Here is a 24,174-nt window from a genome sequence, read left to right as displayed (position 1 = left end):
GCCATTGACCCTTGACCTGTAAGGAGTATTCAAACTCACAACCGGCTTGGACGGAGCCTCGGACCGCACTGAAGGAAAGGGTCAGCCGCATTTCGGTGCTACACTGCGGCGATTTGTGCCAAATTTTGGGAGGGAATGTGCCATATAGCCTAAGTGAGCTTATCTTCAAAGGTAGGGTTATATTCTGGTGAGTCTATGCCTATGGGTGATCGTTTCTTTGTGTGAAATCCGCCCCCCTCCCAGCCTAGACAACAACAAAGTCTTGTTTGCATGCACCAATACCAAGGACGCTATGAACGATCTAGCTTGTGTAAATCTTGTTTTTGAATTTTAATACCGCATAAAAAGTACTGTCAGGATGCAGAAATCATTGCAATTTTCTGTATTTGTGATTTGCATGCACATATTTGATCATATCCGGATATCCGTATATGGCATATGCCCTTTAATTATTTCCAAGTTTATGATGTAGCGTTGAACAGTTAATTAGTTATTGGTAGTAGTAGAAATGAAGTGCACTAGAAATATTTATTTTCTTTCACGATTTTTATTGGCTTCTTTTTTTAATATTAAGTATCTTACTAAATTATGTTTGAACAGTGTATCACCTGTTAATTTATCACATAACTGATAAATGGCTTAATCAAACATGTTGTGTTTCTTCAGTGTTCTATGCTCAGCATCATATATTGATGTGTTCTATCCTTTATTACCATATTTCTTTGTAGTTTGTAGTAGTTATAGTAGCAGATACTTACAAATACTAATTTTTGTAAATGAGATGCATGCATTAAAATCTACGACGTATGTGCCATTTTCTCTCATTATAACTGAAGCACTCACTGCCTCTAGCCTTTGAGACTTAATGTTACTTCTATAACCATACACTACACTATTGTTCAACACTCATCATATGTTGCTGATGTTTGTATTATGCTCTCTTTAAAGTATATATTCCTGAATCAGTTTAAAGTTCTTTAGATTTGTTTCACAGTATACAGTAGTTGTACAAGGGCAGACAAAATGCAGACAAGTAAACTTGTATCTGTCAGTGTCAAAAGCAAGACACACAAGCAGATTATCCAGCTAGACAATGGCTGATCTCCAAAGTACTTGCTCAATAAGATTATGCTGATCCTAAGTATTCCCTCAATGTTACACGTTACGTCAACGCATTCCCATAGCCTGACATGATGTGATTAAATGCACAGATCCAAATTTGATTCTTTCTTTACATATTTACCAGACCTGAACTTTGCTTTGCATGTCATTACTTGTCACGGGTGGGCTAAGAAACGTGATGCCCTGAAAACAAGTTTTCCTTTGACGCATTTTAATCCATTAGAAATATCTGCTCTTGCCTTAATCAGCATTGTGTATGTAGCCAATGGTTTCTACATGTTTCAAATGGCCTCACAGGCACAAGTTGTCAGCTAACTGTTAATGATGACAAGATGACGGATTAGGGGCTTTGTGATGTTTGGAGTCAACATTGGAGCACATCGCACCTGGTCGGGATTGACTAACAATGGCGCTATTATTATCACACACTGACAAGAAACCCTACAGTCTGTTTTCTCTAGATCGTGCACTGATTCTGCATTGAAAGAATACAACCATTATCACTTGTAGACAACTTCCTGCAATAGACAGAAGAATGCATTGTATGTTTGAAATGTGACAGACAGCGACAGAATTGAAGATTCTCGATCTATGATAATGTTTATTTAAAAATCAGAAAAGCAACAACACTTGTAAGGTTATATTCTTGGTTGGATGAATTTCAATTGTAATGTCTGGTTTAGAATTAGGTTATGCCAAAGTAAAGTAGGGCAGACCACAAAAACAAAACGGAACAAGGATGCTGTCAATTAAGTGTATACCTCCCTGAACAATCAATTTGCAGACAAGTACTTTGTCATGCAAGATCTTATTACTTTAATTGTTTTCATAATGTCCGTGGTGAAAATTCACTTACTGCTATGTAGGTCAACAAATCTGTGTGGTTGTCTCCTGAGCTTTGCCTCTTTAAGACATAAGCCACACGTAAGTGCTTAGCGAGCAAAGATCCATAGATGTAACAAGAGAGTTTTTCAAATTGAACAATATCTCAGATCTAACGACTTCTCTAGACAAATACTACACTTTGTTTTGTATCAGAAGGAAAAGAAAACAATTGCCCCGCACAACTGAAGGGGTAAGAGAAAAAAGGAAAGTCGGAAATCTGATTCCCAATTGTATGCTTTACAATAGGCACGTTAGAAGATTCAGTTTCATGTCAGTGTACCTTGTAATAGCAGTATATTGTGTCCCAAGTTGTCTAGTCTAGACGTCGTACAATGTACCATTGCCAGGTTGCCAGGGTTGGTTGTTACTGGAGACTTGTACAACCAGCCTTAATCTGTTTTGCTATATTTTCTTTAGGACTGTTTACATACTGATAGCAGCATTTGTACGCCCAATGTTCGTGACAGCTACAACAAACAATGTTTAGCGTCCCCTCTGCGCCAAGCGTGCTCTCCCTCGCTATATAAGTTTCACACCGTCGCAGATCCATAGATCCAGGGTTTGTTTCCCAAACAGAACCTTTAAGATATTATAAAAGGATCATTTTGAACCTTAAAGCTGAAGAGGTGTAACCGTTGAGGTCAGCTACAGTCCACCTGCAGCACTGCTGGCAGTTAGAGAAACGACAGGTAATCGTTTGACCCTGCTCAAAGGTGCTGTGTGCTTTCTCGCCCCTGGCTTCATTTGCATAACCGTAATCGATGTACCAATACTTGCCCCAGTGAGATAGTGTTCACAGGTCAGTCAGGGGTATGTAACGCTGATCTAAAAGAAGATTCAATGGTGTAACTGTAAATACCATATGTGTGTGTAAAATACCAGGGGCCAAGATCTTCCTTCTTGCATTTATATAATTGTTTAAACTTGAGCAGTTAGATTTATTACAATGTCTAATCAATAGATAACTTTATAACAGACTTTGGGAGGCTAATCTAGAGCTAGATGGACTCATTCATGCTGGTTTTATTTTTTTACAATGCAGTATTTAACAGCAAAAGAAAACATTTCAACCCTTTTAACTGTAGTTGATTGCAATAAGCCAAAGATGGACACAAAGTTACGAAACCATAGGCAATTCAACAGTATTTTTTTAAAATGCAGGAATCACCACAGTTTTGTAGTATTACAGAACATGCCAGTAGTCAGACAGTCCTATAATGAATAGTCTATTTCGGCTGTATACAATACACATGTACTTACCCTTGATGAAGGCATGTTATTGTTAAGGGAGCATTTAAAAGAGACTGTGTTCTGTGCACATATTATATTATTGGTCAAAACTATTGATTACGTTGCAAGCCGTTGCACCATCTGTTGCATCCCAAGAACTCCTACGCACAAGTCCTGGACATGTCCATTTCCATGTACATGTAGTTGTTCTGTGGGCTCTTCAACATCAAGTTCACATTAGCGACTGGATAGCAGTACACAGTGTCAATCATTGGATGTGAACAAATACTGGGATATCCCTATCAGTCCCTATTCTTAGTACAGCTGTAGATATATTACAGCAGCATTGTTGGTTGGCAGTCACCCCCACTCTAACTGGGGCATGTGGCTGCCCTGGCACTCGACCAAGGCTACGTCCAGGCTATGCATTCTATGTGAGTTATGGTGGGGCCAGTTGATGCCGCATGAAAATGTTTTGTATGAAACTTGAGATGCACGTCACATGGAGCACCCCTCCCCTGGTATACACGTCGTAACGGGAACATACCAGTGAGGACTCTCGCCTGTCCTGAACCGTAACAGCCTTCAGAACAGGAGCAAGCGTAGTTAGATGGGTCGTTTAGCAAGAACCATGTAGTGTGACGTTGTGCTCCAGCATGGATTCCTACTCCTTCTACTTCTGTGCTGGGGAGAGAAGGCGTTTTTTGACCAAGCTACACAGCGCAGGATGGGTAAGTCAGATCAGAGAACAGAACTCAGGCATTGTTGTCTTTAGTTTTAAACCCACATCACTGTTCTTGTTGTTTACAACTATATGTAAAAAGGGCACAAGACCTGCCATCTACCATGATCTAGATTGAAGATGACGAGGTGTTGACATAGAAGTCAAACCAATTCTGGTCCATTGTATTTGGGTACAGCCAACATGGATAATTTGTTGCAGTTCAGACTGATTCTACTAGAGAGCACTGCTCTCTCAGTGTGTTATACTGTAGGCTTGAAGCTTTCTCAAAATTCTGGGATAATTGGAAGAATGGTTATTTGCTCAACCCTGTCATTATTCTGTCATATAAGGTACTATGGTATTTAGGAGAAACCAGTTGATGCAGTGCCGTTTAGTTTTGCTAGAGTGCTCTCTTGTACCGTGCAGGTGGAAAACTGCAGCTTCTATTTTGGATTCACTCGACTACTCCTTCAGTTATTTTATCATTAAGAAAAGAAAGTCTGTTTTTGTTACCACAACATGAAACCGAGAGAGAAAAAAAATACTAGTATTCTTAACGAAAACGGACGATTCCTTGTTTTTGCGGCAAACATGGGGTAAAGTTGTTTTCAACGTTGTTCTTGTCACAAGCAATTCATTGGAAAAAGTTAATGGTGTCTAGATGTAGATATTGTCTGGAGCAAAAGAATCTGATGAAAGGCCATTTTATTGTACTTTCAGTATTTCATTCAAGATCTGACATCCTGTATTGGAAGGATGTTTTTCAAAAGTTGGCATGGCTACAACAACAACACAATGAGACAATTACACATTCATGGGAAGAGAAGCTTGCCAACAATAATTCAGTCATCAAGTTATTTTTACAGTGCTATTACATGTATTAGGATTCTGTGAAATATTATATATTATTATTTCAATTCTGGATATCATGACTGCAAGATGAAATTGTGTCAAGGATTGCTGCAATGTCATATTCTATTACTAGATTTGTCTAAAATGTTTGAAAGCTCAATTAATTTAAATACCCATTGGATTAACGTTACATTTATTTCAGAAAATATTTTGTGAAGCATATTTTCTGTCAGTTTTATGACTCAGCAAAGTGCATCACTTGCTGGCCTGGAATGATTATTTGTCAACTTTGTAAGTTGTATCAGTCTGTTTTGAAGTAAAAGAATGTCTGGTTATGTCTGTTTTACATAGCAATTATCCACAACAGACGCAATCCCTTGTCTTCTGGGACAACATTAAGTTAATTTCCAGTTGTTTGGGCTAACAGGACTATTTAAACCTTTTCTTATGGAAACAAGTTCGTGCCAGAATGTTGCATGACTTGTCACCTGGCTTCCTGTGCTATTCTGAAAGGATTCGGGACACACTTGTTTGCACCTTATACACCGGGGGGCCTGAGACAAACAAGTGCGATGTTTGGGGTGCAAACTTTTCGGTGGCTTCTCCACTAATTGTAACGGTTCCCAACAAAAGCGTCCTGCAATGAATACAGGTTCAAAAGCGTGTAAGCCCCGCCCACTTGTCAGCCACCGAGACGCCAAGTTCAGAGAATAAAACAGAAAAAAGAGAGAATCCACTTGAAAAAGAGCTTTGTGCAGCCTTCTGTGTAGCGAAGCCAGCCGTCCAAGACGGGAATCGGTTGCCTAGCAACCAGGTACGCACTGTATCGTCTGCTGGGGGTCACTGAAACAGCCACGCCCCCCGGGCTTAGCACGTTGCATTTTCTATCGGGGGTGGTTTAACTTCACAAAATTTTGTATTGTGCGCTGTCCTTTCTTATCATTTTGGAAATTGTATACTTTTTAAGTTGAATTTATAGAAATGTTAGGTATTCATTTCTGTGTCCTGTAGAGGTTTGAAAGTACAGATAAACAGTGTGTCAGATGAGAGCCGCTCCCCCGTGAGTTCCCAGTTGGTTGAGTCTAATTTGCGCAGTGCAAACATACGCTAACCTTCTACCTGCCGCCGCTACCTTTAATGAATGGCGTGGTAGCCTGATTGATTGCAGAAAGGGGCTTGTATTAAGGGCTCCGGATCGGTTAAGGTTTCTCGATTCCGTATCGGTTGGCAGCCGAGGAGAAAGCTCAAGTACTGTATGAGCCCGTAACGGAGTCTGGTAGATGATAATAGCGACCGGAGTGCGGGAAACTTGAGCGGAGTTTGGTACGGCGAAGCTGTCACGGTGTGTGTGTGTGTCTTCCGCGTCCACGTACACCAAGTTTCCTGATATTTTCCCGTCCCACCTGTTGGATCGAACTCCCGGCTGAATCGGACTTGTGTAGATACTGGAACCCCACAGCTTGCTTTGAGGGCATAAGGACATATTTCTGAGGACTGGAAGTTTGAAGATTTCAACTACCGTTCCCCGATGAGCGCTGAGGAGGGACAAGTCAAGCAGGCGGAGCCCAAACTCGAGCGAGTTATCCAGGTTGGCGTTTGTTGTCTTTTACGTTTCCCCTTTGCGCTCTTGCGTGAAATTTGCGGGGTCAGGTTGCGGTCTTCTTAGGTGGGCAGAGTCTTGATAGGAGTGATGCTGTGGTGCATTTACGATTATCTATGTGGGTTGGAACACTGAGATCGTGTTTCGGCGTTTGCAAATGTGAGGAAATCGAATTACGGCATTTAAGAAGATTACTGGAAAGGTCAACAGGAAGGAAAAGCCCCGATTGAAATGTGTATTACTATTTCAAATCAACAATACGTATGATCAACAGAATTTCCTGAAATTCGATCTTCTGGAAATAAGTATTAGGTGTCGGCGAAATGTATTAAAATGTGATCAAAGGTCCCGCCCACCAAATCGACACATAGTTGCGAATGTCGGTCGGAGGTTGTTGTGACTTTCAGAAAGCGGGCTCGGAAAGCGTGGCTAATATTTACACTGCTGCAATATTTTCCACCGTCGCAAGCTTTGTTTCTTGGATTAGTCGGCCCTTTAAAATATCGCATGCCCGCTTAGGTGTGAGATTTTAAAGACGGGTAATTAAGACTTGAGGCAAACAAAGATCGTGTTCCATTCTTAATTTTTTTCCCAAACCGCCCACTTTTGTAAATTTTCAGTGGCCGAAAGTTTGTACCGCTCACGTCACATTCTGAGCAATTTGAGAGGTTCTCGCTTTTGTTCCGTAGTGTTTGTTGCCATTGTCGGCGATTCTTCTCCCACAGAATATTTTTCAACAGCGTTTGTTAGCCGTGGACTTGTTTTACAAGCCGGACCGACCCAGTTCAAGAACCCTTTTTCCTTGACAGCCGCTCAAGACAAAGGAATAAGTCGACCCAGACGTATACTTTACCAATACGGATGCTGGGGTCATATCGTTTTTTTTTAGTCGAGGAACGTTTTTGCGTCCTGTACTCCAACGGTGAACGTTTTGTTGCCTTGTTTTGGTTTAAATTCTCGTGTTAATTAGCGACTTTTTGTGTAGTCTTTGGCGGTATTGTTTGCTAGGCGTCGACAGTTTGGTGAATGTTTGAAAGCCGGCGACGCAACAACTCTTATCAGTAAGGCTTTGTTTCCACATTATTGTCCATCTCAACGGAAAACCCAAGAGACGTTTTTCCACACGTAATTTTCCTCTTTCGGCTTTTTGAAGGCAAGGATAATTAGTCTAGATGTAAGACAGACTACAGGTAAACGCCTATTCATTTTGAGCTGGGTGGTGTTTTTTCACGTGGCGTTCTGGCTTGAAGCCAGGTCGACCGCTCTCGATTGGACCGCCCCTTTTTGTATGGCTTTTAAACAGTCGTTTTGTTTTTGTCGTTTTCCTGTCACTTAGCCGTTAGAATTTCCTACTTCGGGAAAAAGAAGACCTTTACAATTATGGAAACACTTTGTGCTTCCTTCGAAAAATTAGCATAATCGAACATTTGCTGCCCTCCTAGATGCTACATTTCTGCAATTGTTTGCAACAGAAACTGTTTTAGATGCAGAATATGTTTGCACACCTGTTTGGTGCTGTTTTCTGCAATGCTCTAGGAAAGAGAAGTGCATACCTGTAAAGGGTGGGGCCGTGCTTGGGTCATTTGTACTAAAATCTCAATAGGTTGTAAAATAACTTTACACATAAATTACAATTCCCAAACCAGAAAAACCTCAAGGTACAATAATACTCAAATCATAGCTTTGAACATGAAGAATTCCCTTAAAAAACTTCCTTTTAACTGTTTACAGGGCCATGATATGTCCATTTTTCTTATCCCTTCATTTATTTTCTTTTACACGTATTTGTAACACACTTTTGTACTAACAATTGTCACATTTCATATGTCTTTTCATTTGTACATCATTAGTGCATCATGTTATTATTTTCATTGACATTCTTTATTTTCATCATCACTTTTTTAACAACACGTTATGATTTTTGAAAAAAAAAAACACTTCCAAAATGGCTCCAGCGGACGACGCAGGCGGGTCCAAGAAGCTAAGTATGTGTTCCGTTGTTACTTTAGAAACTTGAGGACTCAGTCCTAGGGAAGGGGGAGGAGGAGCCATACACCATACGCAGGGGAGACAGTCCCGGGAGCACAAGGGTCCCCGCTCGAATCCGAGAGATCATCACTAAGAACCTGTCCGAAGAAGACGTGTCCAGTCCTGACGGAAGCGAAGGCATGCAGCCGCAAGTAGCAGCCGTGCAGGTTTGTATTCTAACTTAAAAGACGAGAAATCATTGTTTTCCCTCCCTTCCACCTCCCCCCTTTTCCCGTATGTGTTATAGTTTGTTTTGTTTGAAAATATGACATGTAACGTTTCTTATGTTTCCGAAAATAGTTTCAACAGGTTGGTAAAGTATAGGGATATGGGGATTTTCTTTTACACAACCAGTAAAGTCTCACCTTGCTTACGTTTCGGTGTCTATCAGACACCTTATGTTACACCTTACCGTAACATAAGTAAGGGGAGACTTTACTGGTTGTGTGAAAGAAAAACCCTATTTCCTACATATGACATGTATGCGTTTGTATGTATCATCAATTGCTGTTGAAGTTACAGGATAGTGTACTCTGTAACAGAAAGCAGGAATAACTAAATAGTCTCGCTAAATAGTGCAGAGTATTCTTGGGTCTTAAGAACTCAAATTGTAGCTCTCACAGGCCCTCAGACCTATAAATATTTGATTGGTAGTGCCTAATGATATAAAGGCACACAGTGTATTTTGTGTTGTAACAGTATTGTTTTACCAATCTCTCTGTGCAACAACCTTTCAGATTATTAGATCAGTTGTACCTGAAGCACACTGTATGTAACAGTTGTTCTTACTGAGCTGAAAATTGTAAGACAAGCAGATCTTTCGAAGTTTGGACTCAGTCCCATTATGACCTCATTGGCAAAACATGAATCATCATCCCGACAGTGTTAATTCAACATGGTAGATGTTTATTGTCAGGGGTAGGGTGTGACTTGTATACTTATCGATAAAACATTGTTGGATAATAATGCAAACAGTCTACAGTGCAATAACTGACATGTTTGGGGTGTAAATGGTCAGGGCTCGAAATGTTTTTACTGCGTATGTGCTGGTAACATTAAAAATTACTAGCACCAGACAAAGTTTTTAACTGCAAGAAGTATAAGTCATACCAAAAATTGTTCAGAAAACATTGCCATTATCTCTTACATATTTCATACATTTAGGTGTTGGTAGTCAATGCAGCAAATAAAAATCCACATACATGTATACCTGCGTATACTTAGACCGGTGCAGGTTAAGTGCAGGTAGACATCAGAAATACCTGCACAGCTCTAATTTTACCTGTACTAAGGTGCGTACGCACCCAGTATTTCAAGCCCCGAAATTCCTTTCTGCCCCCACGAAACGCTGTGTACTTGTACTACATTCTGGCAGGTAGAGAAATGTGGGGGTGGAGATGGGGAAATGGCTGACTGGTTGGCTTAAGTCAGCTAACTAAAACGTGGGTTTCAGAAGTGTGTGTAATGTAGACTCGTAGTCTTAGGTGATCCGAAGTTGACCTATAGATCGTTGTCAGCATTTCTTCCTCCGTAGCACGCCAAACTCTATACATCACAGCCACCAGATGACTTTAATGGCAGGAGAGGGTAATAGGGGGCAGCCAGTTAAGCTGACCATTACAAATAATCATGATAAAATCATGACAAAGCCGTCAAGTTGTCGGCCGCGTCTCGTATTGAGTTACGGCCAAAGTTTGGGCAACCAATTTTTTCTAGAAGGCTCGGGGGGACTTTTCTCATATAGCAGCACTCAGTCAACCTCCATTAAAGATCGGTGCGAAATCAATAATCATATGGCAGGTGGTGTGAACAAGATTGGTTAAGCAATGCAGGTTTTAAAGTATGGGCTTTAAACCCATTGTCAGCACAAATATTGATCGCAGCGACATCCTTCTGAAGCCTCTGACAGAAAGATAACAGCTTGAGTCAGGCGTTAAGACTGCTGAAAAAAAATGATGTCGTACAAAACAGAACTGAAGTTGAAGTTAGATGTGAGAGGGAAGTTCGTGCCGTGCAAGTGTAAGGGGTGTCGAGACATCCAGCGGGTTTTGGTGGCTGGTAAACTACCAAGGATCCAAACGGTATCTGTTTTTGGAAACTATTTGATTGATGTTAAAGTTGTAGGTGATGCATGTGTAACTCTGATGTATTTTGAATGTCATGCTGTCATGCTACATGTATCAAAATTTGTGTGCTGTAGGGCTATGATGAAATAAGGAGAACATTAGATATGCATAATATATCAGAGTTTGCAATGGTGCATTTTACACTGATATAATTGCTGTTGCCATTATCGACCTTAAAATTGGAACTTTGAAAGTGTTGAATTTCATTGTTCTTCTTCGATACCCCTGTCAGAAACATCTGTCGTCATATGTACAGCTTGCAATGATGTGTTTGAAATGTGACTGATAACGTATCGTACCGGCTGTGCGTAGTGTTGTGCCGACATTGCTGAACGGATGGGAAAACGAGAAGTATGAGTTGTACCACAAGTCCACAACGGTAATGCCAGAAACAAAACGTGACCAATCTCTAATGATCTCTGACATGAAGTTTTTTGAAACCAAAGTTGAATAACTGAAATTGGGTAGGGAATTTCCCAAGCAGCTTTCGTAAGCTCTGCTTCTCCTAGTGGATCATGAGTTAGTCCTCAGTCTAAGACTGAGTGTAGCTTGTCTTAATCATGAAATTTCTGACTTCGGGAGCATCGAATCTGTAACCTTCGAGTGGCCGTCGGGTCACATCTTGAGAGAAAAGAACTGTTGGGCCCAGAATATGAGCATTTTGAAATTGCACCTAAATACATGCCCTGTACTTTTTGTGGCAAAATGAGAAAAAAATGATTCAGAAGTAGGCAAATCCGAGAACCGACTGATTAAATGGTATGGCCTAAGCAGAAAAAAACTGTAAAATGACCTGAGTATGTTGTGTTGTCTCTAGGAGGAGAATCGCATGCTCCAGAATGAGCTGGGCCGTGTGGAGGATTTGCTCGCCCAGAGCCGTGCTGAACGCGATGAAGTCACCATCAAGTACAACGCTGTCAGCGAACGGGTAAGCAAAGTTCTCTTGTACCTAACTCAGTACCACACTAATCTACAAGCAGATCTTTCTGTCACTGCAAAGGCAGTATCAAATTGGCCAGGCTGTATCAATTTTTCATTGTTATATGTCCACTGGTCCAATTGGATACTGCCTGGACAATTTGATACTGTCTTTGTGGCCACGAAAAGATCTGCTTGGAGATGATATTCATACATCCTAGGGGACTCGCAATCAAAACTGACAGACATTCCCAAGTGACATACATAACAATGAAAATTGGAATTTTATTGATTACATTATCATTAAATGGATAACTATGTTGAAATGCTGCACTGTGTATTCAACTCGAGTTAAAATGAGCCTGAAGGACAGTTTTAGCATTTAATTTATATCCATTCATGTAACACTGTTGTTACGAAGGTCACTATTCCTGCCTAGCCTCAGAAAACATTTCTAAAAACTTCTTCTGTATCAAAAGTCAGGGTGTTTTCAAAACAGACCTCGAAAAGATGTAGAGTCCCCTTGGATACTGGAGAGTTTACCATGATTGAAAAATTGTAAAGCCTTCAAGATATATGTTAAAGTTCTATCCTGCAGAACACAGTTACATCACAGTAACCTGTTCATTCATGCATAGAAATGGCTGAAATCTCACGATCGTCCATAATGCATAACATGGACGCTTGTGCGGCTACCCTGGACGTGCGTGCTTTTGCGTCTTGCGCTGCGATTTTTCAACGATGCGCTATAAAGGTCCATCACATCCTTAACGACGGTGTACATCACTTGTCATGACTGACAACGAAGAAGATAATTCTCTCCAAACAGGATCGAGCTGATCTAAATGAGAATTTTCGCGGCAGCAAAGTTGTTTGCTACTCCGTGCCAACAGATGATCAATAATACACTAGAGATGTAAACAGTCTCTGATGAGAGGTACTTTTCAATTGGTCAGAGGTCACCTCAGTTTCAAGACACTTTATTAATGCCGTAGCCTGCAGTAAGAGGATAACATACAACGTCATCAATAATAAATGACCAGAAGACTGCAAAGCTACATAATATATATTATGATATAAAGTTTGACATGAAACAGTAGCATACTGTAAGCTTGGCACGTCTTAATTACATCAAATCTGTATGATTTATCAATTATTGATTATGCAATCAATTCTCAATGCTTGAAGTGATTTCCTCAGAGTGAAAATCTAAACGAGTCGTGTTAATCTCAAGTACTTTGCAGCATGAGTCCTAGGAAGGAGAAAAAAATCCGCTGTTGCCCCAGATTAGGAGTAGGGTTGTTTGAACACCTCTAGTCCCCCAGGACTTTGCCCTTATTGTAATGTCAATACAGGCCTTAGATACACCTAATCATTGCCACATTATACCAGCTGCTCCTCTGTAATGTGTGCCATTAACTGAAAAGTGATATTGCCAACCTGGAAGTTTGGACTGTTTGAAATGTTTGGTAACGAATTTGGTTAAAGCAGTACAAATGTCAAATGAACATGCAACCTTTTAAAATGTCAGATGTGAAAGATGTGAAAAATAAATGGTAATGGTTACAGTTTTCAAGCATCTTATGATATTCCAAAATCACTTAGAATCAATTGAAATCTTTATATATTAAACTGACCTATTAAAGATTTCTCAACAGCCTTCGTTAGGCTTGGCACACAAAAAGAATCGGTACCAGCTAAAAGAGTGAAAAGAATTGTTCTGTCTAAAGCATTTCTAGAAATCGTATTGTAATTGGTAGTTCTTTGCTACCAAAGTAAGTAGTATGTAGTACGTAGTATACATTAACATTACATCCCGTGGTGATTCATTATTCGGTAGTGTTAATTAAAACAATGGTGTCTGATACCGGCCTTTAACAGCCTGTACACGTCTCAGCTGACTGCACAGCTAATGCTAGTCGTAATCACGACTTATATGTGCTGTATCTACAGTTCAGCTTTCGATCAGAATAGCCATATTGCAAACTCCGGCAAAACCATACTATTTACGATCACATTTATAATGCAACAGCAAATATATTTTACGTTGAAATTTTAAACTAAGAATGACAGATGCTGCCGGGAGTCTGGAAATGTTCCATGAGGATTTCCAGTGAGCGAGTACTTATCCATTATTGCCGGGACCATTTATTTCAAAATCCATAGTCAATTTTGTGTTAATTACCGCAGCACAAAGGATCGCGGTGTCCCCTGAGCGTTTTTCACACCCAAGTACTCAATAGGAGCAACGAGCCACCCTGTGATGCAGCCTGCTAGCTTTTTGTTTAATTATACAGCAGCTAATACAGTCATAGTAGGGGCCAAGGATGTGGAATCCTAGTAATTAACTGCGCGGTCGCACAAGACTAGTAGTTGACATGGAGGCCTTACGCGATGTCACCGTCGAGACAATGTCTGACATTGAGACGGAGATAGAAGATGCCGACCTAGAGGTCGACTCGACGGCAACGGCCGACCTTCTGGCAGAGATGGAAGACATTAAGGTAATGTATCACTGTGTGTTTGTTGGGAAAATGATGATGTTATATGTGTATGCCTAGAAAAGGGTCTGCTCTGACAGAATGGGTATTGTCACGCTCCCGTGCTTTGTGTTAAAGCAGGTTGCGACTGGAAAAGCACTGGTAATAATGAGTGCATGTTTCTTTCACACAGTATACATCTGCTTGATAAACCTTATAATTTCACTCATTTGAATGGAAAGACTTCTGGTTTTTTAGTTGTAATATGCTGGTGAGGACATTTAACGAGGCAGAGAAAAAAATCCTCTAAATTCTAATGTTTCCCTCCAAGAGAGGGAACACCTCTCAAGTAAGCTTAATTTAGATTAGAAGATACCCTATATGTATGTATCCTACATGTACATGTAAGTACTGTTTGAAGACAATGTAATTGGCCTCTTTGATGTCAAAGACTCTGTAATAAGCAAGTGCGTACCATTTCCATGACTGGGGGTAGTAATTTATTCAAGAGCACTGAAGCAGGGGCATAGAGGATGATGATGTCATACATATTTTGGAGACAAAGCCAAGGGTGGGAAAAGTGATGTGCACAGCTGCTGGATTTGCTACTGAAGCTGTGAGACTGAGAGTATCGTTGGTTGCCTTGATCCACAAATGTGAGCTGGAATGGCCGTGGTGCTGCAGCTGGTGTTATCATCACCATGGCAACTGCAGAACAGCCCCAGTCTCCTGTACACAGAACAAGACAAGGACCATGGGTGATTAATGGGGGGGGGGTCTTTTTCAATTACAATTTTACAGATATACACGAATCTCTCAGAGCTCAAACAAGTAAAGAAAACAGTATAGAAACACAGTTCACATGAACCTTTACTTATCCTTATTCATAGTCTTTTGTAGAGCTACTTAAACATTAGAAATACTATTAAGAAAGCCCTTTAAAAAGTCTCTTTGAGTTAACTGAATCAAATGTCAACAACCAAACCTAGAAAAGAAACTGTATACTTCGTAAGTATAGTCAAAGTACACTTGTTATGGTACCTGTTCCTTAGCTCTTCAGCTCAGAGTTATCAGAGCATGTCGGTGTGTGTAGTGTCTGTTTTGACATGGTCCTGTCATCACTTATCCACTCTCTTATCGCTAAACCAAAATGACAACATCAGTTCTAGCAAGGAGGTTATAGTGGTTCTAGCTAATGGCTTGTAAGTTTTTCCTTCTGAAACATATGTTCTTGACAGTGTGTACTTCACTAAATGTGGGTCATACTGATGTCCTAGGGTGCCTGAATGGCTGCCAAAGTGTGGTATCAGTTTGTGTTGGCTGTAAATACAAGGTAGAGCATCCCCAAACAGTCAAAAGAAAGCCAGCATGTCTATATTTGGAAAGATTGAGGAGATGGAATGTTTGTTTTGGGAAAATATACCGAGATTTTTTCTCCATCTTTCTGTCTTGCTTTTCAATCTTATATCATTTCAAACTTGAATGCAAAGTCCTTTCTGTATTTTTTTTTCTGTGTGTACTTTTTACTTCAGTTTCGCAGGTGCATGCCTTTAACTTTTTAAGATTTGCACGTCCGGTCTGATGTAATTTTCAGCTGTGTTGTATGAAATGATGGGTTTCATATTACCGTATAGAGTATCCTAAATTCCAGGATGTTGCATTGGAAGTGGAACACAAGTACACAACACAGTTTTCAAAAGACATAAGAGGAGTTGTCATTATACAGCCCTTGGCCATATTCGAGACACGGACACCAGCAGCAGAATAATCAAATCCTGGATAGTTGAGTGAGTGTGAGTGATAATTGAGGGTCACGCATTGTTCCAAAAATCTGGGGGTAAATAATAACAGTGGAAGACATGTATGAGGGCCTGCAAGGGGGGTAGTGATTACGAATTACGCAAAATTTTCGCCGACGATTACGAATTACGTTAAAGTCTCAGAGCTGATTACGACTTTGCGATTTGCGGCGAATATCCAATTACGAATTACGTTGATTTTTGCGGAGGCTGCCTACGAATTACGAAGTCTAAAACGGCCTGATTACGCCTTACGAAAAAGGGCTTGCAGGCCCTCATGTATGCTACTGTGATGGTTACCGTAGTTGATAAAAATATTACACAAAAAAGTATTCAACAGTTTGTATAGTTACTAGAAGTCTGGGGACTTTATCCAATTACATCATTATGAACTGTCACTGCAAGCTTTTCTCTGAATAGGAACATAGCTGAAGGGGGCTACCGTATGTCACTCAAAAAGGGCCAGAATACCACCTCTCACTCAGTAAACAATTAGATTGAATAGAAAATTGCTCCAGGGCTGACTCTATGAGATTACATGTACAATAGAAAATTGAAACAGATGAAACAGATGTCACCTAGTTCTAGATGATTGTGTCTTATTCTCGTTCAGTTTTTTGGTCCCTATATACAAGAAATTAATTTTTTTTCTCATTCTTCATACTAGTAACATAAAGGAAATCTTCCACACAAAAGCTTGATGTTCCCACTGTAAGACTATACCCCTGTTCACCTGTACTTCTCACGATTTTCACAGTACTTTACATGCCTCTTGTGCCATGCTGCTTTGTCACCTAGCAACAAGCATCAGTTGCCAGGCGACAGGGATTGGTTACTAAGCAACAATGATGCACCATAGAATAGCAAGGATAGTTTGCAGTACAATATGCTAGTTTAACCCTTCATGAAGTTAGCTGTCATTGTCAATGTTCATTTATAACATAGTAATGCGTTAGATTTAGAGAAACTAAATATTTTATCTCATTCAGTACTGTGAAATATTTTGTTAGCCTTTTTCCACTTTGTACTTGATTTTGTAAATTTATAATGGAAAGTGGGCAAGCTATAATGAACAGTAGTGATCTTGCCCTGACTGCTCATTGAATTACCACAGCAGTAAGCCAGGGAAAATACCCTTGTTAATAATTTACTGGGTAATGAGCAGTTCCTCTATCATGAATGGCACACATCATATCCCTTTATAGTGCTGTCATATTGGGTATTGGTAACGTTGCTGTCAAATGCACAAAGATATCTAACTTCTGCCAGGCTTCAGAAGCGGCTGGAAAGAGTAAAAATTGGCCAGATAGACAGATAACATGGCAGGGGAGTTGTTCCACTAAACTTTGCTACTCTCTGAAGCCCGGTAGAGGCAAACTGTACTCCTTTAGTGGACCAACAGGCTTTAAACCTTTGTTTTTTTAAAGAACTTATTTGATTTTCAAGCATATGCAGGTTTAATTTTCCAAATTGGAGGCTGATGGAATTTTGCCAGGGTTGGTTTATCCAAGTTTGATACCTCATCAATAAGTAATCATCTCATGAATAATTAATCGATTAACAGGTGGTTACCACAAAAGTTGTAAATCCTGTACCTGGCACACAGTCAATGATTTTATTGGTATAAATACCAAAGGGATGCTTGTAAAACCATCTTGAAAAGTATTCAAAGCCTGGTAAATTTTTCATTTGAATTTTTGCATACTTTTGTTGGAGTGTGCTGTACTGAAAAGTAGCACATGCATTGGAGCATCCAGTGTTCATTTCACCTTTTTGACACGCACTAGTTACGTTGATAGTGCAACCTTTGTTTGCATTTGAAAGGTTAGATAAATGTAAATATGTTTAACATACAGGATCTTGTACTCTGGAGATTTGACTAAAAATAGAACAGTCCCAAGTTCATCGACCGGGTTTAAATCTCTTGTTCACGTGGACAAGTTTTTTGTTCAGGTTTTTCTAGATGTTTACACATGATTTCTATACTTTCTCAGCCGGTGTACTTGACCTGATTGTTGCTTAGACGTCCCGGCTGTTTCTACGACAGGTTGTTTGAAGTCTGTATTTGCACACCCACAGACTTGACTCAGCAACGTGACTGCTGCAAGTTTCTCAGCTATAGCCGCCCCAAACCTTCACAAAGCTGTATGTGCTTTTTGGATTTACAGAATTGACACCTGAATTGCAACATGTAATCCTGTTGGGACGGTTTTGTTTGCATGTCCCCTACCTTTAACTCGCCCGTCCAATCAGATGGCTTTAGTCATGAATATTAAGTAGGCACAGGGGTTAGGTTTTGCTGGTGTGAATGGCTTTGAGAGGACCCCCCATGGAGGAGGGACGCTATGGGTTGTCCCGGGCCAGCCCGGTATTTGCATAATGAATACACCTGTCTTAGGTGACCCGACGCGCTGAGAATGTAGTGTTATGTTTCCTAGCATTGTTTCGCCGTTTACTTTTCAATGGTAACAGAGACGCGTAAGGGGTAGTGGCATAATTAACGCGGGTACAACCCTCTGGTTTGATTCAGAGTGCTCGGTGGACAGCTAGTGCCGACAACGCAGAGCTGCCAAAATGAGCGAGGAACTGTCAGCATCAGGGTTTGTGAGGAAGCGAGTGCAGCGGGCAAGTAGCACACACACTCAGGAACACTCCTGTGCCGCTATCCTGTCAGAATGTATTGTACTTAGTGTCACATGTGAGATGAAAGATTGTAAGCCAGAGTACAGGAACTCGTAGGTACCAGAGGTCGAATGCTTGGAAACATTTCTGACAACATTTACTGCATCTACCCACCTAAATTTTCGAGGTTCCAAAGTCTGTACATAGAAGTATTAATCCTGAGATTTGCAAAGCAGGAACTTCAGTTATACCTTAGCAATAGGCATCTATACAACTTTTTGTTTACAAGTTGGTAAGGCCCTATTTTAGAGCAGGAAACGTGATACAGTAATTTGTTATGAAGCTTGGTGATGCTAGGCTCACCTTTTGTAGTGATAGGTGGCCTTCAGGTTGTAAAAGGACAATGACTTTGACTTAGTAAGCTAGGGTCACGCAGGAGTGTAGCTCACACCAGGTCAGTTCTCGGACAGTGAAAGCGTAGCTTAGCTTCTTAGCACAATCCCTCTCCAAACACGGCAAGCTGCCCAAATGTTTTGTGTTGGTAAAACGATCGATATCCCACGCCGGGGCATCAGATTTTAAGAGCCCTTTGCCTTTAAAAGGACTGTGCTAAAGCTACAGCTATTTCATGGGCTGTACTTCAGTTAAAAGTGCAAAGAAGAAATTTCTTAGGTCAGACAAAAAGGTTAGCTGTGTATTTGTTGGCTTCCCTTTTAACTGTGGTAGTATATTTTCTGTCCTTTGCTGAAATACCAGCTCCATATAATATACAGAAATTTGGCAGGTTGTTAGAATATGATGATATGACAGAACTTCCTCAATATGCAAGAGATAAAAGAGGAAATAAATATCAGAAAACCTGAAAGTTCTTAATCTATAATATTTAGCATGCTGAAGTAGCTGTTTGGCTAGTAGCAATTGTCTCTTGGTTATGGGGTTAGGCGGCAGGGGGAAGGATTACATGTACATGGACATACATGAGGAAGATTTGTTTGAAGGTTTCATTTTAAGTTTCTTATTATTTTTATCCATTTACCAAGACATCAGTGTGAGGGGAGCAATAATTATAACTTAATATTTCTTTTGATTTTCAACACTTTTAGCTTGAGAGATTGTTTCAAGTGAAAGGAGGTGCACCACTCTCAAATGAGGAGGTATAAGTTCTTCCTTAGATGTTGTTTCTGGCATTCATTTTCTATACTAAGTCTTCCCTGAACATTAAATTCACTGTAAATGCCCCAAATTGCTGTTTTCTATGGTATGCTTTTTCTTTGACACTAGTATTTTATTGATGCTATCTTGCATATTAAAAGTCTTCTGAATTTAACAAAAACTTATACCTTTTAAGTTACACATTATCGGTAGAGTAGTATGTGTTTTGTTGATTTCTCTTTTGGATTTTATAAAACTTTTTTGCTGTGACCTAACAGTGTGTTAACTCTCTTGTTCACTGTGCATTGCATGCCATAGTTGGAACAGGAAGGCATGGAGACATGGGAGAACCCATGGGAGAAAATCTCCACGGTAACAGTTTCCATAGCAACAGCATAGCCGCCGCATGTTTCAGTAATGTAGTAGACTTAGATGCATGCCTGGGCATTTTGCATGGCACCTGCGATTCGATTACATGTAGCTCTAGATCATAATACAAAAATATTTTCTTAAGTATGTAGAGACTTTATAATTAGCATCGATCTATAAGATAGCGATCTTGATTCTGTACAAACAAATTATAACAAATCCTACAATCAAACATAAAATTTACTCTGGTAAAAGTTCAAGTATAATTCAAACCAGGAAAGAACTGCATGGTAATTGCAATGTAGATGATTAGAAAAATTAGCACCTAGTCACATCTCTTACTTGTATTTTAAGCCATTTCACAGACAGTAATGGTAGTGATATTTTATAGACAACCATGTTCTAATCTTCTTTCCACATTTCACAATAAATTCTAGCTTGAAAAAGCCTTGGAATTTGAAAGTACCTACCACAAGAAGGCACGAGAACGGATTTCAGCGGTAAAAGCTTCATTAAAAATGCATCTTGTTGAATTTTCCCATCTATACTCTCTTTTTGTGATGCCTTGTTTATGTAGGGATTATGTGGTGAAGGCCAAAAGTCTCGTGATGTTTACTTTTTGTGCTTAAATGGCAGACGATGGTGTTGGTCTCTAGATTTTAAATGTTGATACGTTGCTCTCAGAAAGCTTGGTTGCATCAATACAATATCATACAATTTCAGGAAAACTTGTCATGTAGAATTAATAATAAATAATATATAAGAATGCAAACTTCAAGGAAAAGACTTCAACAAGATGAAACAGAATAATGTGTAGCTGTTATAATTATAATATATTCTTACTTCATGTTGTTGGCTGATATAAAAGCAATTAATTCTTCAATAAAATACCTCAGGTAATGATATTTATAGCAGTATAACAAATGGATTAGGTTGGCTATGACATTGGTCATTGTGTTCTCTCGATGAAGTTGAACGAAGTTTTGAAGGGGATGGAAAAAGAGTCACTAGACAGGACAATCCTGGATCTGAGGAACCAACAGTTGCAGGAGATGCTGGCTGAGGTAATGGAAACATAATTGTGTGTCATAAAAATCCACAAATTATATATTTAGAATAATTCAATTTTTGCTTAGAAAATAATGTAGTGGGCATTTAACATCTGTAGTCTACCTTGCAGTTGTAGGTAATAAAGGAACCCATTATGGCATTCAGTGCATGAGTATTAAATCGTCTATGATATTGCATAATAGTAAGTTTCAACACAATTTAGATGTAGCTTGTACAAGTTGTAGTTGTACTTCAGCTACTAGGTTGGTTTTATATTAATGAAATTGAAATCCAGTGACACTAATTGTGAACTTATGCTCTGTGGACAGTTGGAAAAGGAATACTTGCTTGTCTGTGATGACAAGAGTCAGGAGTGTGCTGCTCTGACTGCTGAGAACACTATGCTACTAGTACAACAGAACTCTTCTCCAGGATCAGCCTAGTAAATACCGTCTTTGATATAGTCCCAGTGTTGTCTTTCTTTCACTAAGCTCAAGCACTACATGTAGCTTAGTCACAACACATTTATTATCTATTTACAGTAAATCAGTGACAATGCCTAATCATGCATCACTATGAAAATGCGGATTAATGAAAAAAGTGAATTTTAGGTTAAGAGAGACACTGACTCCTGCTCACATCTAACCCGTAGTTAGAAAAGGAACACAGTGATAAGAAGATGTTCCAACAAGAGTGCAAGAACCTCACAACTAAGACTGCTCAGCAGCAGCAACAACTTGAGGAGGTAATTAAAAGCTACAAGACATTTATCAGTTCCTTCAGATGATGACTTTCCCCTTTTCCTTTCATCTATTCTGTCTATCAACCATATTCAACAATCTTTTCCTTCTCTTGTGTCTGACATAGCTGAGAAAGCAGAAGGAAGACTTGGAAGACAAAAGACACGAGTTAGAAACTAACAAATTTCAGCAAGGTGTTCTGGAAGAAAGAATACGAGAGGTACATTTGCTGGCTTTAATGATACAAATCATCATTTCTCATTCCTCAAATTTGAACTATAATATAGGATTTTTGATTTTTTTTTAATCTACTGAGATTGCAGCAAAGAACAGAACACGTAATGCCTAAATGGTCTTGAATCTATTTTAGTTGGAACATGACTTGGAGAAGAATGGGAAAGAGATGGAGGAATCGACAAGACTCAGTAAAGAGTTGCAGGAAAGAGTAGACGAGGTACATGCAACCAAAGACCTTTGGCATTATACTGTAGCTTAGCATTTCCGCTTGTCAATGTATGTTCCTGTAGATTCAGAAATTCTCAGTAACTAAGTATGTCAACTTCAGTATACTTTAGGTTGCTAGGGACCCATGGTCACAGTAGAGGTACATTGTAGGCCCAGTCTATATTTAGAGCCGAGATGCCCAGCACAGGCCATTGACTCTGTAGGTTTGTATGTGCAAGGCATCTTATCCTCCCTTGGCTGGGTCTCAATATCCTATAGACACAGGGCTTAACCTTCTACGCGCTTTAGTCTGAAGGACTTTAAAGTTACGCCTGAGGAAAAGACACCCTTGTGCCGCTGCTATGTCAAAGGCTTTGGTTAAAGCTACGGTTCAAAGCCTCAGGATTCAATTTAAAGGGTAGTGCTTTAAAGTCATCTGCAGGAATGTAGTGTACTTTTTGTAGCTTAAAAAATGTCCCATTCTATAGACCTTCTCTTAGTCTTAGTCTCAACTTCAGAACCCATTGTAAAAGCAATCCACAACAAAATAGTACTAAGTCTGCAGTACCAGAGATTCTGTGAAAAGTTTGTAGACCTTAGATTCTGTGTAAAATCCTTGATCCTGAAGACACATTACTCAAGTATCCTTAAAGATCTTTCTTCAAGTCGTCTTAGTCCACTAAGAGCCAGTCCTTTTCTGCTGTGACTGTTTTTGTGTGTCTCAGTTGGAGCATGATCTCAGGCGCAAGACTCAAGAGTGCTGCAACATGGAGTTAGTCAACTCTGAGATAGAGGAAAAATTGGAGCAGGTTTTAACTTCATTATACACTCATTGTCTTTTACTTTCATTGCAAGCTAGTACCACCAAGTAGTCTGCCAAGTTGAATAGTAACTAGAGATTGTAAGATTTTAGGAAAATAAATTTCATGACTGTACATGCATGTGTTGTAAGGATTACATCTATTGCTGTCAGCATTCTCTTCTTGTATTCATTGATAGAAATTCCTCTCTTTTTTTCTCTCCTCAATTTGTACTAATGCCGATGACTCTTAGGTTCAGGAGAATTTTGCAGTCAGTAAGAGACAGTGCCAGTCCTTGGCATCCCAGAAAGCCCAGCTACAGAGTGTTGTAGAAGAGGTACTAACACTGCATGTACAACTTTGTCAATCAACTAACAGTGCATTAGGTATTAGGTAATGTGAAGGCATACAATATCATCATAGTATTTGATATAATTTTTTCTTAGTACTTCAAAATCTAATCAACACTGAGAAAGAAGCTTTCATGTAATGTATTTTCATTTGTATCACTAGCAAAAGTGGGAGGTTTCAGATATTAAGTAATGCACAGTTTATGTGTACAACTGTTGATATTCGATGCCTTCACATTAGCTTGTACAATCATGTTATACATGTATGTTCTTGCTTCCTTTGTTGGTTTGTAGATATTTATTAGTAGTATAGAGGATTTAGATGAGACATATTTTTTTCAGATTTTCTATCAACCTAAAAGACTCATAAAACATATCTTGTTCATCCTCAATAGACTAGGTCTTTTACTCAAAGTAGGGCAAGTAGTGTAAATTAGGTTAGGTGGAAGAGTTGATGTTGTTAAATTTAATAAAACCGTTTGAAGTTTTCTCATTGTGTGTGATAACTGAGGCACCTGTTGCTTGCTGTCCCCCCAAAGCTAGAGGTAAAAGTGGAGGAGTCCCCCCGGCAGGCCACTAAGAAGATGCTTGAACAGTATGAGGAGCTCGAGCATAGGTTACAAGAGGTGACTGATGGCTTGTACTGAATCATCATACAGGTGGCATGGTCATGGGCCCTTTTCCCTAACCTTCTAGTGACCTTCGTGGCATCGGTGGTGCAATGGTTAAAATGTTAGACTCGAAACCAATTATAATAGGTCCCGGGTTCGATACTCACCGTGGCCCAACATTGTGCCCTTGGGAAAAGCACTTTACATGACTAAAATTTTTTTTTAGTGACCTTCAAGATTTGCCCTGCTGTTTTCCATGGTTTCATTTCAGA

General features: G+C 39.7%; 2 protein-coding genes across 12 annotated transcripts in view; both read left to right on the top strand.

The window, feature by feature from the left end:
• The window catches only part of LOC109484187 (rootletin-like), a 69,103-nt gene that overhangs the window by 4,866 nt on the left and 40,063 nt on the right, over nucleotides 1-24,174 (top strand). For 2 of the 10 annotated variants that reach the window (XM_019787416.1, XM_019787415.1), the window contains exons 2-3: nucleotides 8,423-8,608; nucleotides 11,385-11,495. In XM_019787416.1, the coding sequence (XP_019642975.1) occupies nucleotides 8,423-8,608; nucleotides 11,385-11,495 (297 nt within the window). Of the gene's footprint in view, nucleotides 1-69; nucleotides 188-3,862; nucleotides 3,969-5,939; nucleotides 6,402-8,422; nucleotides 8,609-11,384; nucleotides 11,496-18,286; nucleotides 18,390-19,489; nucleotides 19,541-24,174 lie in introns of those variants that run through there. The other 8 variants (XM_019787420.1, XM_019787421.1, XM_019787417.1 and 5 more) reach the window with 8 other exon arrangements.
• Nucleotides 21,555-23,989, top strand: LOC109484192 (spindle assembly abnormal protein 6-like). Of its 2 annotated transcripts, XM_019787429.1 has the most exons (6): nucleotides 21,555-21,702; nucleotides 21,825-21,917; nucleotides 22,068-22,151; nucleotides 22,867-22,950; nucleotides 23,195-23,278; nucleotides 23,831-23,989. In XM_019787429.1, exons 1-6 carry the CDS (start codon nucleotides 21,637-21,639, stop codon nucleotides 23,936-23,938), a joined length of 519 nt encoding a protein of 172 aa, XP_019642988.1. In that variant the 5' UTR covers nucleotides 21,555-21,636; the 3' UTR covers nucleotides 23,939-23,989. The 2 variants fall into 2 exon arrangements, with proteins under 2 accessions (XP_019642988.1, XP_019642989.1); XM_019787430.1 differs by lacking the exon at nucleotides 23,195-23,278.

Source organism: Branchiostoma belcheri, unplaced genomic scaffold (assembly GCF_001625305.1).
Source record: "Branchiostoma belcheri isolate BF01 breed outbred unplaced genomic scaffold, Haploidv18h27 scaffold69, whole genome shotgun sequence".
NCBI classification, from domain to species: Eukaryota; Metazoa; Chordata; class Leptocardii; order Amphioxiformes; family Branchiostomatidae; genus Branchiostoma; species Branchiostoma belcheri.
Note: the sequence above shows the minus strand (reverse complement) of the source record. Positions and strands in the feature narration are given on the sequence as shown.